Source organism: Phragmites australis, chromosome 17 (assembly GCF_958298935.1).
Source record: "Phragmites australis chromosome 17, lpPhrAust1.1, whole genome shotgun sequence".
Lineage (NCBI taxonomy): Eukaryota > Viridiplantae > Streptophyta > Magnoliopsida > Poales > Poaceae > Phragmites > Phragmites australis.
In genome coordinates, this window is record NC_084937.1 from 8184801 (window position 1) to 8199475 (window position 14675).

The window sequence follows — 14675 nt, forward strand, 5'->3', positions numbered from 1 at the left end:
TGCGCACAGGAGGCCGACGCGAGCCCCCTCCACGAGAAGAGAGCTACTGCCCAAAACAGAGACTCGGTCTCGAGAAGACAAAGGATCCGCCCGGAAAGGATACGAGTCGAAGGCTGAGAAGTCCAGCTCTTCCTCCTCATACCCCTCCGGCGAGGCCTCTGCAGCCTGTACCTCCTCCACCTTCACCTCGCCCAAGATACACTCAAGAATTGCGGAGGGGCACTCTTTCGTCAGAACCCCGAGGAAGGACAAAGCGTTGTAGGAAGCATGAGCCGTCAACCTCCCAAGCTGTTCGGGCCGCACACCAATCATCCCTTGCAACAAAATATACATCCGGAGCGGACACCAGGGGATCCTCCGGCTCAACCTTAACCAAGACATCGGCGGCCACCTACAGATCAATACGCCCCTCGGAATCGTGGGGCATAACGAAATGACTCCGCCGTCGAATGAGCGGAGTAGCACCTGACGCTCCGGACGCACTCGAAACACAAATTAAGATCCAGGTGCACAACCAAAACATGATATGGCAAACGAAGCAAACCACACCTAGTTCCTCTGAACCTCTAACAGGAGGGCCCATAACGTCCTCAACGTCCAAGCCAATGATACCAAAATCATAGTCCATAGTGTCCATGCCTCTCTGTCGACTTTGGCCATGACCCGCGATATCTAGGGAGGCCTGGCCCTTCCCCCGGTCATCACCGCCACCCTAGCCCTCACCTTCGGACTGGTCGCTCACACTCCCAACCTGCCTCAGGCGCTTCTTGCGAACAAGGGGCACCACCGACGACTCGGCCGTGGAACTGGTATGCGAGCCTCTAGAGGCAAAAGGCTACCGAGCGTGGAGTGTCCTCACACGGATTGGGGGGCTGCACGCGCTCGTTTACTAGCGGCCTTAGGCCCTAGAGGATACCACCAAGCCAGAGCCCCCACACGGAGGTAAAAGTAGACACGATTGTACCGCTCCCAACTCTGTGCTAGGGCCACCCACCGCTCCTGCTCTGCGAGAGTAGGGGGGCCCAGGATCACCTCCGCAATCTCCGCCACATGCTCCAGCGAGAAGCAGCTCTCTAGGAGAAAAAGACGGCTCACATCGGCAAACCAAAAACTAAACTACAAGGGGAGCTCACCAGCACTGACGGACTGTGCCCTTCCCCAGGGCGCACTCAATGCCCCCTGTCGCCGACATCATCCAGCATATCGTTCAGCCACCCAGGTCAAACTGTCCCAGACAAGCCAAGCAATACTTGGACCACGAGCCATCAACCATAAACCAGGGACTGTTGGAGGCCCTACTCTGAAGGAACCGCGGGCCTGATCGCTCTGCTGGCTACCCTCATGAGGGGCTACTATTGGGGGTCATCTTTAAGGACCCCCGACGGCCTCTTGGCTTAACCAGTCCTGCCTCCCGAAGGCTTAGCCTCCTAAAGGCTCGGTATCCCGAAGCCTCGGCCTCCCGAAGCACCAGCCTTCCAGAGTCCTGCCTCCCGAAGGCTCTACCTCCCAAAGGCTTGGTCCCCCGAAGCCTCAACCTCCCGAAGCCCTGGCCTTCTGGAGTCCTACCTCCCCAAGGCCTCAGCCTCCCAAAGGCTACTGGGTGAGTCGTTAGTCCTCAGGAAAGATCTGCCAGAGAGGAAGCACTGATCATATTTGCCTGGAGATGACCGGCATTAAATACCTACGCTAGTGGATGCTGCTCTGACACCCCGGCATGATGGAGGCTGTCCTGACACCCCTTACACTGCGGCGCCGGGCTGCAGTTGGCGATCGGCTCGCCCCCTTTAGGGGGTAGGCACCATGATAATTAACACAGTAGATATTTATCTCCCAGATAGGGTAGAAAGTAGTTATCCAGGATAAGGCCTGGTAAATTGGTCAGATCCTAGATATTTGTACATTATGATAACTTATACGCCAAGTTGTGCACGACCCTATAAATAAGAGCCATGGCCACTTAGGCTAAAGGGACAGGCAAGACAACGAAAAAGACACAAAGGTGAAAATACACCAAGTCACGCTGTGATACTCCTCCCAGAGTGATCTATTTTTTTCTACCATCAGTAACTTCGTCTCCAAGCTTGAGTCTCCTTAGAAGAAACTCTCGCCGTACTTGCTAGGGCAAGACGAACTCTTGGCCCAATAGAGGGCACACCGTGTCTGTTTGTTTACTCTGGCCCAAAATGTTACGTAGTGCAGGCAAATCATTGATCATGCAGAACAACAAGGTGCATAGTGTGAAATCCTCCCTTTTGTATGCATCCCATACTTGCGACCCTTCATTCCACAATACTTTTAGATCTTCCACCAATGGTCCTAGGTATACATCAATATCGTTCCCAGGTTGTCTCGGGCCTTGGATAAGCAGCGTCATCATCAAGTACTTCTGCTTCATACACAACCAAGGAGGTAGGTTGTAAATACTGACAACAACTGACCAAGTGTTGTGCCTGCTTCTCATGTTCCCAAAAGGATTCATCCCGTTCGTGCTCAAAGCCAACCTTATATTCTTCTGTTCTGCACCAAAGTCATCAAAGATCATGTCGATGTTTCTCCACTGGGGAGAATTGGCAGGGTGCCTTAGATTTCCATCTTGCTTGTGGCCCTCCGAGTGCCAGCACAACAATTTGTTCTCTTTTTTGATTCGCAAACAAACGCTTAAGACGCGGAATTATGGGCAGATACCACACCACCTTAGTAGGAATCCCTTTCTGCACCTCGTCGTCATCTGATTGACTCTTGTGCTTGTATTGAGATGCTTTGCACACTGGATATGAATGCAAGTCTGATAGATCGTTACGGTGGACAATACAGTCTTTAGGACATGCATGTATCGTTTCTACATCCATCCCCAATGAACAAAGAACCTGCTTTGCTTCGTATGTGGTTTTGGGAAACTCATTTCCATCTGAAAGAATGTCCGATAAGAGTTATAATAGCACCATGAAACTCTTGTCCGATCAACCATCACTTGCTTTCAATTTAAGCAGTTCGAGCATGGATGACAACTTTGTGTATTCCGGTTAGCATCCAGGGAACAACGGCTTCTTCAAGTCTTTGACCAAGCACATGAATTTGTTAAAGTCTCTCTAAGTCCTCAAGTTCACGTCTGCATCGCCCAGCATCTGATCCAACCTATCATCGTCGCCTACAGCACCACAGTCATCATCATCTGCACCAAATTCCTCTTCATCTTCTCTTCTTACTTCGACTTCGGGTTCTTCGACGATACCAACATCATCATGTAACACATTCTGCTCTTCACCATGTTTGGTCCAACACGTGTAGTCCAATTTGAAGCCCCTGAAAATCAAGTGCGCTTGGATCTGTTGGATTGCGTTTTGTCTAAGAAAGGATCTTTTCTTTCTACAATCGCAGCAAGGACAATATATAAACTCAACACCCTTCTCTAATCGATCCTCCTTGGTAGCTTCCAGAAAAGCCGTCAGACCATCAAGGTACCCTTGGTTCGTACGAGAACCATACATCTAGCCACGATCCATCTACAATGTACGGAGTAAATTAATGTCAAATCAACCTAATAAAATAGAGCAACCAAGATTTTCTTCAAAAAAATGGAGCTACCATGCATGCATGCATGAATGAACCATACAAATGACAATTAATTCAAAAATAATTAATGATTACCGCTATATTAATTATATACATGAATACCTAAAAATAAGGGCAAACAGTAATTCAAAACTTGTTAAATACTACTGTTAATGATACTTTTATGTTTATATTCCAAAAATTATCTACAACACTAGATTAAAGCTAACCATTTATAGTAACACATAATTAAACCATCATCTACACTTTGAGCCTCATATATACCTAGAACAACAAATATATATTCTAGATCATCATGAAAAGAATCTAAATCTAGATGTAGTCCAAAAGAATAGAGCTACCATGCATGAATGCATGAATGAACCATACAAATGATAATTAATTTGAAAATAATTAATAATTACTGTTATATTATATATACATGAATACCTAAAAATAAGGGCAACCATTAATTCAAAACTTGTCGTTAAATACTATAGTTATTGATAATTTTATGTTTATATACCAAAAATCGAAAATTTATCTACAACACTAGATTATAGCTAGTCATTTATAGTATGACATAATTAAACCTTCATCTATACTTTGAGCTTCATATATACCTAAAACAACTAATATATTCTAGATCATCATGAAAAAAAATCTAAGTCTAGATGTAGATATAGTTGATCTCTCAAGACTAAATTAGAATACAAATCTACATCATCCAATGAATAGAACAAAACTATGTCATTATGGAAAAAATCTAGATCTAGATCCAGCTAGCTCTCCAAACCAAAATCTACACCATCAAAATCTAGAACATAATGCTTACCTTGAAGAAACAAATGCCAATGAATATTCAAGATTTCACCGAAACCTAACAAATTGTTTGGTCCAAATCACCCTCTCCCTCCACTGCTCTGCTTACTGTTCAGAACTATTCGGGCGCCACAACTCTGCTTCGATCTGGAGGAAGGGGATGATGTACTATTCATAGTACAGACGGTTGAAAGGATCGGTGATGTCCTAAGAGGGGGGTGAATTAGGACACTTAAAACTATTTTGGTTCCAAAAGCAACACAAGATAAACCTATATCAATTTCTATCTAAATATGCTCTAGATTTATCTAGTGTGTCTACTCTACCGATCAAAGCGCTTATAACCTATCTAAGAAGGTAAATTACAAGTAAGTAAATGCGGAAACGTAAATAAGGTAGAGAGAGAAAACCAGGCACAAGGATTTTTTCCATGGTATCGATGGCATGAATGCCACCACTAGTCCATGTTGGAGCTCCACAAAGGATATGCTCCTGGTCAGCACCCGGTCAGGGCCTTTGAGCCACCAAGTCACAAAGACAAGGCCTCCACCCCGATGAGCCACCAAGCCACTCAGGCAAGGTCTCACCACAAGCCTCTCTTCCGGTTCCTCGCCACCATGATCACTTTAGAGCTTGAGCCAGAAAGGCAAGGGTCTCCACATCCCTGCACAATCTCCTTGCCACTGCTCCACACCAAGTTGGAGGGTCAACAAGCTTGCCGGCGAGTCACCAAGACACCAAGGTTCCGATGTACCAAGAGGTACACTGTTGGATCACTCCTTGATTCACTCTCTAGGCAGCAATTACCTAGCAACTCACTCTTTAGGCCTATAAGCACTAATCACTCACTAATCTTATGCTTAATTGCCTTGGATGATCACTTTAAGCACTTTGGTGGCTTGGATGTCTTCTCAGGTGTATATGAACTTCTCTGGACTCCAGCACACTCAAAAGACTGAGTGGAGGGGTATTTATAGCCTCAAACACGCGCACTAGCTATTAACCCAACGGCTCTAAAAAACTGTTAACACCAAATGATCCGGTGAGAACAGTAGTACTAACACCGGATCATCCGGTGAGTACACTCTCACAAACTAGCCGTTGGAACCCCACTCAAATCTCTGTGAACACAGGGTTGTCTTGTGATGACTCATTGAACGCCGGACAAATGCACCGGATTATCCTATGTGTATATGTTCATTTTGATGCTCTCTGGAAATAATAGTCCGGTGTGTTCATTTTGTGAACACCGGAACATCTGGTGAGTATAGCAGAAGAAACTAGCCGTTGGAACCCACTCAGACTTATCTGTGAACACCGGATTATCCTGTGATAACTTATTGAACACCGGAAAAATGCACCAAACTATCCTATGTGCATATCTTCATTTTGGAGCTCTATGAAATAATAATCCAGTGTGTTCATTTTTTGAACACCGGATCATACGGTGAGGCAAAAGATTCCGCTTCAAATTTTCTGTGAACATTGGACTACTTTTCACTGTACTCACCGGATTATCCTATATAGCACCGGACTAATTTTTGTGTGAGCACCGGAGTATCTGGTCAGGCAAATTTCAGTAGAATAGTGTTATGTATTTTGGGCATAACTTTTCGCTCCGAACTCCACAATTTTGATGATCTTTGGCTCTATGGAAAGCTTGTGAAGAGCTGTACAAGATTATACAGAAATCCATTCCATTTGATCACATAAAAATTCATGGAACAAGTCTAATTCATTCCTCTCTTTGTTCTGGCTTCGACGACTTCTCTTTTGTTGCATCCATGAGACAAAGCATATACTTGACAAAAATGTTAGTCCCAATGACTATGTTGTGATTAATCACCAAAATCACAATCATAGCCTAATAGGGCTATTTTCGCTACAATCTCCCCCTTTTTGGTGATTGATGATAATACAGCCAAAGCAAGTGGCAAATAACAAATGGTTCTAAATGTAAAGATCATTAATGAGCACAAAATCTTACCACATTGCTTGGATGCATGTTCTTACCACTTAGTCCTCTTATGTTGTGGCTCCCTCTTTCTCCATTGCCACTTTCTCCCTTGATTTGACCAAAGCAAGAGCTTATCCCCCTTTGTTAACCTTCATATATCTTGCACTTGCTACAATCTCCCCTCATTGTTCATCTCGCATTCCTTGCTTTGGTCGTCAAAGTTCCCCCCCTTTGTCAACAATCTTCCAAAAAGGACTATATGCACATGTTGAACTTAAAGGGAAAAACATTAGAGCCCATGGGAGAGAGCTTCACAAATCATGATCCAATTAAAAATTATACCAATTGTAATGATACCAATTGAAAGCTATGAAAGCACATGGATCATAATTCATGAAACTCACATAATATAGTATAAACTCCCCCTATATGTGTGCATACATATGATGAGAAAGAAACATATGCACAACTAGACAATATGTCAAGATATGAAATTTAAGCTATATTATGCATGGACGTAGCTTAAATGAATAAATATTTGACAATGATACCAATTGAAGCGTTTAAGCATTGCATACCTCCAGGGACATGTTGATTGCTCCATGAGACAACAAGAGATACAACTTGGAACACATGTTAGTCTTAAAATCACAACCTATAGGATAAGCTCCCCCTAAATGTGTGCATACAAGTGTTGAATACTTGTGAGATATATGCACTTGTTATTGATAACAATGGGTACTTATCCTATACATTGAATCATGGCACATAAAAGATACCATATGAAAGACAAGTGCCATGTAAATAACCTACAACTAATGAACCATGTAGGTTGCTCATGGGTTAGAGATAAACACAAGCAACCTACTATATGAAAACCTACACTAGGCATTGCAATAACTTGAAATAAGCACATGCAACTCTAGATGAGGTAAAAAGACAATAATTAAGAGATTTTTGCATTTAGCTCATTTACCTCTTTTTACCTTCGGATGGGGATTTGGGTATGTGATGATTATGATCTTCATCAATGCACCCATCTTGTACACTTGGCTTCTTTGCTTGAATCTTCACTTCATCATGTAAGCCAAGCCTCCAAATCCCTATAGCCACCTTGGGCTTCAAGTACTCTTTGGAACCCAAACCGATTAGGGCCCCTTTATATTGGTGATGACTTCCTTGGGCACCCAAATAGGTTGGTTCCACCTCCAATCCTTCTTCCCAAACCATATGTGCAACCACCATGCCATTTTCCTTCTTCTTGAGCTTGTAGTGGTTGCTCTTGATCTTGTTCTTATAGTTGGGCTTGGTGTAGAGGTTGGTCTTGTTGGAGAGGTTTGCCATCTTCTTCTTCTGCTTGATCTCCTTCTTGACTTGCTTGCTGTTGGAGCAAGAGTTCGTCTTGCCCCACCAAGTACAGTGAGAGTTTCTTCTAAGGAGGAGACTCAAGCTTGGAGACGAAGTTTAAGAGGAAGGAACACCACGGATGTATTGATGGTAGGAAAAATGGATCGATCTAGGGGGAGTATCACAGGTTCACTGTGATGCGTATTTTGTGTCCGTCTAGCCTTCTCCTTTTTTGGCCTCCTTTGCCCAAAGGACATGGCCCCCTATTTATAGGGCCATGCGTAGCTTGGCGTACAAATTATCACAATGTACAAATATCTAGGATCTGACTGAATTACTGAGCCTTATCCTGGATAACTACTTTCTACCCTATCAGGGAGATAAATATCCACCATGGTAACTATCGTGGTGCCTGCCCCCTGGAGTGCAGCGAGCCAGTCGCCAATTGCGGCCCGGTGCTGCACTGTCAGGGGTGTCAGGATAGCCTCCATTACGCCGGAGTGTCAGAGTGACGTCCATCAGCGTAGGCTTTTACTTCTGGTCACTTCCCTGTAGGCAAAGCACGACCGGTGCTCCCCTTCTGGCAGATCTTTCCTAAGGCCTATTGACTCACCTTGTAGCCTTCGGGAAGGCAGCCCGAGCAGCCCGAGGCGGGGGCCTCGGGAGGCATGGATCCGGGTGGTGAACCCTTTGGGAAGCAGGACTCTAGAAGGCTGAGATTCAATGCACTCAAATTTAGCCTTAACCTCTTCATGCTCTTTATTTAGCAAATTGAATTTGCACAATAATTGTTCATAATTAGAAACAAAATTTGCCTTTTTAGGTCATGTCATGTTAGAAAACGGGGTTGCAATTGACCCAAGCAAGGTGCAAGATGTACTCAGTTGGGTGCAGCCAAGAAGTGTGACTCACATCCGGAGTTTTCTTGGACTCGCGGGTAATTACCTCCAGTTCATCAAGAATTTCTTCAAGATTCCTAATCCCATAGCAAAATTTTTGAAGAATGTCAAGTTAGAATGGTTCAAGGAGTGTGAAGTGGTTTCCAGACTTTGAAGTCTCGTGTCACCACAGCGTCAGTTCTAGCACAACTAGATGTTCACAAGAGCTTCGATGTCTATTGTGATGCCTCTCGCTTTGGACTCAGTTGTGTTCTCATGCAAGAAGTGGCGGAGTGGACGCCGGTCCCCGAGATCGACCGTGAAGAAATTTCCGCATACCCCGGGCAAGATGGGCCTGGGTACTGGGTCATGCACTTCGACAGCTCCCTCACGCTGAAAGGCACGGGGGCTGGAGTGGTTCTCACCTCCCCCAACGGGTGAAGTACTCTGGTACGTCGTGCAGCTGCATTTCGGATCAACCAACAATATGGCGGAGTATGAGGGCCTCATCGCTGGCCTCCGAGCCGCGGTGGGCCTCGGGATTCATCGCCTGCTGGTCAAGGAAGACTCCCAACTGGTGGTCAACCAAGTATCCAAAGAATACCAGTGCACGGATCCTCAGATGGCGGCGTACATGGCAGAAGTCAGGAGGCTGGAGAGGCACTTCGATGGCCTAGAGCTGCGATACATATCTCACCGCGACAACGCTCTGGCCAATGACCACTCTTGCCTGGCCTCTTCCCGGGCACTCGTCCCGGGCGGAGCCTTTGAAGAAAGGCTCACACGGCCATCCGTCCTGCCTGCTGGCCAGGACGAAGGGGAACCCTCGAGCCTAGTTGAGCGAACCCAGGCGGCGCCCTCAGTGAGTAGTCTCGTCAAGGTGCCACCGCCCGGTGAGGGCGCTGCGCTTACCGGTGGTTCTCATGATGCCTCGTGGATCGACGAGATCCGAGGGTACTTGAAAGAAAATATCCTTCCCGGGGATGATGCCTCTGCTGAGAGGATTGCACGGCAGTCCAAACGCTATGCCATAGTAGATGGGGATCTCTATCGGCGCGGCACGGATGGTGTCCTCCTGAAATGCATCACCCGGGCAGAAGGCAGTGAGCTCCTCATTGAGATCCACGAGGGCGAGCGCGGTGACCATGCATCGTTTCGCACGCTGGTCGGGAAGGCCTTCCGGCAAGGTTTCTACTGGCCTACAGCTCTCCAGGATGCTTCCGAGTTGATTTGGCGCTGCAGGGCGTACCAGTTCCACGCAAAGCAGATTCCCCAGCCAGCTTAGGCTCTCCATACCATCCCCCTGTCATGGCCCTTCACGGTCTGGGGGCTGGACATCCTGGGTCCATTCCCCTGAGCAATCGGGGGCTATGAGTACCTCTACGTCGCCATCGACAAGTTCACCAAGTGGCCGGAGGCGGTCCCAGTTATCAAGGTTGACAAGAACACGGTGCTTCAATTCATCCGCGGTATCATAAGTCGCTTCGGCGTCCCGAACAGAATCATCACCGATAATGGCACCCAGTTCACCAGTGCCCTATTCGGGGACTACTGCGAGGACCTCAGCATCAAGCTTTGCTTCGCCTCTGTTGCTCATCCTTGGAGCAATGGGCAGGTCGAGCGTGCAAATGCTGAGATACTGAAGGGGCTCAAAACCGGACCTACAACGTGCTCGCAAAGCACAGGAAAGGGTGGATCGACGAGCTGTCTGCTGTGTTATGGGCCAACCGGACAACGCCAAGCCGCGCCACCGGGGAGACTCCTTTCTTCCTCGTGTACGGCGCTGAGGCGGTCCTCCCCTCCGAGCTCACTCTTGGCTCCCATTAGGTGAATGCCTACTCAGAAGGCGAACAGGAACAGCGAAGACGCGACGACGTCAACTACTTGGAGGAGCGCCGGCGATGAGCCGCCGTCCGAGCAGCCAGATACCAGCAGAGCCTGCGGTGTTATCATCAGTGTCACATCCAGACCTGGTCACTCGAGGTGGGGGATCTAGTTCTTCAACGCGTTCAATCGCGCGAAGGAAAGAATAAACTATCCCCGATGTGGGAAGGCCCCTTCTCCGTGATCGGTGTCCCGCGACAAGGCTCATTTTGGCTGGCTGCAGAGGATGGGTAGCCACTCCCAAATGCATGGAACATCGAGCATCTGTGCAAATTCTATCCCTAGGCAGACATGTTTGTGCTCGGGCCAACCAGGCCAGGGGTCCCCCCTGCCCAAGTTGGCCGGGGGCTGCCACCAACCAGGTAAGTTACCACTTCTGTACAAAATTATCAATATACACTCTTATTCTGAGTTTTTTCTCTCTGGAATCCATATGTTTAATCTGTTTGGTGATATGCTCGATTGTGCGAGAAAACATGCTCTCTCATTTTTCTCGTTTGATAAAAATGAATCTCGGTCAGTATGCGCGCAGGCAGTTGCTACTGACTTAAGTCTGTTGTGGTAGGATATTGTGTCCGGTTGCATGGCAGTGCCCCGAGCACCACCGAGCCTCTGGGGTTCTTTGGTAATCCTACCGCTTCAGCAAAGAGTGGTCGGGACCGCCTAGACCCCAGGGGCGGGCTGTCGGTGCTCGGTCTGGCCAGTCCTACCTTAGGCGCCACCAAACCATTGGACCTCTTGGTTATGCCTCTGTCTGTACACTTCACCGGTCCAGGTATTCGAGAGGTCTTGGGTCAAAAATGAGAGCAGTCTATAATGAGTACTGCACTAACAAAGCGCACCAAGCAAAGAGTCTTTTCCTATTTTCTTAAGCTTACAGATCAACGATCAAGAACAAAGCAGCCCGACCGCGAGGGCCTCAGTGCCCAGGGCGCTACTCGAGCCTACGGGGTCCTTGGGTAATCCTACCGCTCGAGTATGAGTGGTCGGGACCGCCTATCCCCTGGCTCTCTCACCTGCTTTCCAGTGCGAGGGCACTCTGTGTGAGGGAACCAACGTCCCCGGGCACCCCGAGCTCAAGGCATCTACCCACCTCCTGGATTGGTCAGCCGAAAGGCTGACAGCTGTCCGGTGAGTAGCTGAAGTCATATGAATTTTCCTTTCATACAATACGCAATAAACTATTGTTCCCGAGTTATCCTCATGACCCTCGCATTCTAATATGTTCGGCGAGATGGTCTCCTCACGCACAAAACCCTGCCCACGTGCTTGCTTTTTCTGGAATGATAGAAATAGACAGTAGTCAGGTGTACCATACAGACGGCGATGGCTAATCGAGGTCCTTTATGGTGGCCGTGGTGTTCGGCCGGCCTGGCAGTACCCCGGGCACTACCGAGTCTCTGGGGTTCTCGGGTAATCTTACCGCTTGAGCAAAGAGTGGTCGGGACTGTCTAGACCCCAGGGGCGGGCTATCGGTGCTCGGTCTGGTCAGTCCAACCCCGGACACCACCAAACCGTGGGGACTCTTGGTCGTATTTCCGCCCACACGTGTCTCCGGTCTGCTTGTTTGAGAGGTCGCAAAGTGGAAAGTGTTCACTGGTCGTGGAGTGCTCCGTGCTGGATTGACTTATCTCCCGAGTAAGGAAGTTCGTGCCTTTGTCTCTTGACTTAGCAGTTGCGTACTCGCGAGGGCTTGGGGGCTGGATGCTCGGGTGGTCCCACTACTCGTACGATGAGTGGTCGAGGCAACTTCACTCTCGAGGGAGGAAGGCTAGTCTCGGTCCAGCTAAGTACTTCTCGGGACATCAAGCGAAAAGCAAACTGCATCAAGACAAGCACAGTGGAGTTTCGATCCCAAAGAAAGGCTTCTATTATATTTCAAAAAGAACCATTCTGGAGGGGATCACTCCCGTATTTACAAACATTCAAAAAACAAAAAACTAAGCTAATCCGCAGGCTCCGACGGGGGCGAGGACGCGTCGCTGCTACCAATGCTGCTCGGTTCCAGCACCGGCTCCCACGCAAAGCACGCCGCCACCTCGGCGGCAACATCCCGAACGGCTTCCCGGGCGGCCACTTCCTCGGCCTCGACCACTCCCTGCCGGACCGGCTCCAGCGAGAAGGCAAGGTCTCGGCTGCGGTAGCAGGCGAGAACGTGCTCGACCACTGCCTAGGCCAGAGCATGCCCCTCCTGGGACGCCCGCTCCTGCATAGCCTTCGGCAGAGCCTTGAGGCATCACGCGATCTCTTCGAAGCTGAGGGCGATGTGGCCGATCGTCTCTTTGTCCAGCCCCTGCTTGCCCACGTTGACGTGCCCGAGCCCGGCTGCCTTCACGGACTTCCGCGCCTGATGAAGGATGTCTCACATCATCAGCTTCATGTTGGTCCGCTCGGCCATGATGGTCTCAAGCTCGTCCTTCGCGATCTGCAGCTGTTCCTCAAGGCTGATACCGTCGGCTATGTCAGCGGGGACGCCCCTGGTGGCCGGGGCCTCGGCTTGTGCCCGCTTCAGCTGCTCGGCCAAGGCTGAGACAGCCTGCTCTCGGGCGGCCAGGTCGGCCTCCCACTAGGCGGCCTGCTCCTCCCGGGCAGTGAGGGCCGACGATGCCGAGGCGGCCTCCGCCTCGTGCCGTGCAATCTGCTCCTCCCGGGCATCCTGAGACATCACCGTGATCTCGACGTTGGTCTCGCGGATCGTGACTCCCTCCTCCCGACGAAGGACTTCGGTGCGGCCATGCTCGAAATCATCGTTCCGGCGGGCTAAGTCCGCCTGGGCAAACTACACAGACTTCTCGCGCTTGCCGACCACCTCTTCCCGAGCTAGGAGCAGCCGCTCCCGAGCGAGCAGCTCCGCGACCCGCCTCCGGGATGCCTAGTCACACTCGGTTGCCTACCGCTCCATGCGGCTGGCCTTCTCCTGTGCGGCAACAACCTCGTCGCACGCCTCCTCCAACACCTCTCGCTCCTCGGCCACCGCGCGCATCGACCTCTCGTGGGTTGCGCGGGGCGAGGCGATACGGGCCTCCAAGAGCTTGCCAACCTATTCCAGCCGCCCCCTCTCTTCAACGAGGGCGGCTCCGTCCTTGTTGAGCTCGGCTCGCTCCACTGCCACAGCCACTTCAAGCCGCTCGATAACCTCCCAGGCACTTCTGAGCACATCCGGGAGGGGTTCCGGGGCTTGGCTTGATGGTGGCCGGGTGTTGGGTCCCCTGCGAGCCATCTCTGCAGAGGCGCTCGGGATCCCCGATGACTGCCGCGCCGGCACCGCCCTCGCCGCAACCACCTCCACCGTGGCCACTCGCTTCACCCTCGGAATGCTCAGGGCGGGCTCGGACGGCGCTGGCTACTCGGGAGCGGCCGCTGCCCTCGGCTCAGGGCAGGTCGGCACCCTCAGCTCCGGGCCCACCGGCGCGCTCGGCTCTGGGGCGGGCGCACTCGGCCCAGGTGCGGGAGCCGGCCTCGGCTGCCTCTGGCCTCCTGCAGGGTCCTTAGGAGGCCTGAAAACAAAAAGGGTTAGTGCCTAAACCAACATTCGGACAGACATGCTCGAGACAGAGAGGGAACTTACGTGGACTTCGGTCTGCGGTACTGCCACCAGGACTTAGGGATTCTGAAGTCGGGGCCCTGTGGCTTCGGTCCGGAGTCCGCCTTCCTCCACTTTGGTGGAGGGCTCTGGCCCTCGGGCCGTTGAGGGCCGCTTTGGGGCCTGCCTCCGGCGGCGGGTCAGTTCGGGTGCAGCTGTTGCACCGCCGTCCCGGCCCTGGTCCTCGAGCTCCCGCGCCCTAGACGCCGACGTAGACCTAGTCTTGGGCAGCGTGAGGTGGTCATGGGGGCTGATGTCGATATAGACCCAATCTCGGCTCCAGTCCTCCCATTTGCTTCGCAGCACTTGTGGAATGTAGAGCTCGCCGAGCCCGTCCCGCAACATTCCTCAAAGCACCGCATCCTCACATCAAGATCATCTCTTGATATGAGGCGTCCACACTACCGAGGCTATGCAATGCCTTCCAGGAACACCTTGGCATAATCTGCCCTTTAGGTGACCTAGGCATGATGCACTGCTGTAGGTGTTTAGGCTCACTTCCTACCTGGGCAAAGCCTACCCTCCAGGAAACCTTTTCAAGTGACCTTAGGTTTAGGCAAGCAATGCTTATAGGTGTGTGGATGTGTCACGCCTCCCGAAGAAATCCTTCAGGGGTGCCGGAACTGTATTACCAAGGAAGTCCCTTGGTAAC

The 14675-nt window shown here is 50.2% G+C and overlaps 1 protein-coding gene across 1 annotated transcript; it reads left to right on the forward strand.

Moving 5' to 3' along the window:
• Positions 1-13340: 13340 nt before the first annotated feature.
• Positions 13341-13964, forward strand: LOC133896843 (uncharacterized). The gene has a single exon (XM_062337490.1). It carries the CDS (start codon positions 13341-13343, stop codon positions 13962-13964), a length of 624 nt encoding a protein of 207 aa, XP_062193474.1.
• Positions 13965-14675: the final 711 nt, after the last annotated feature.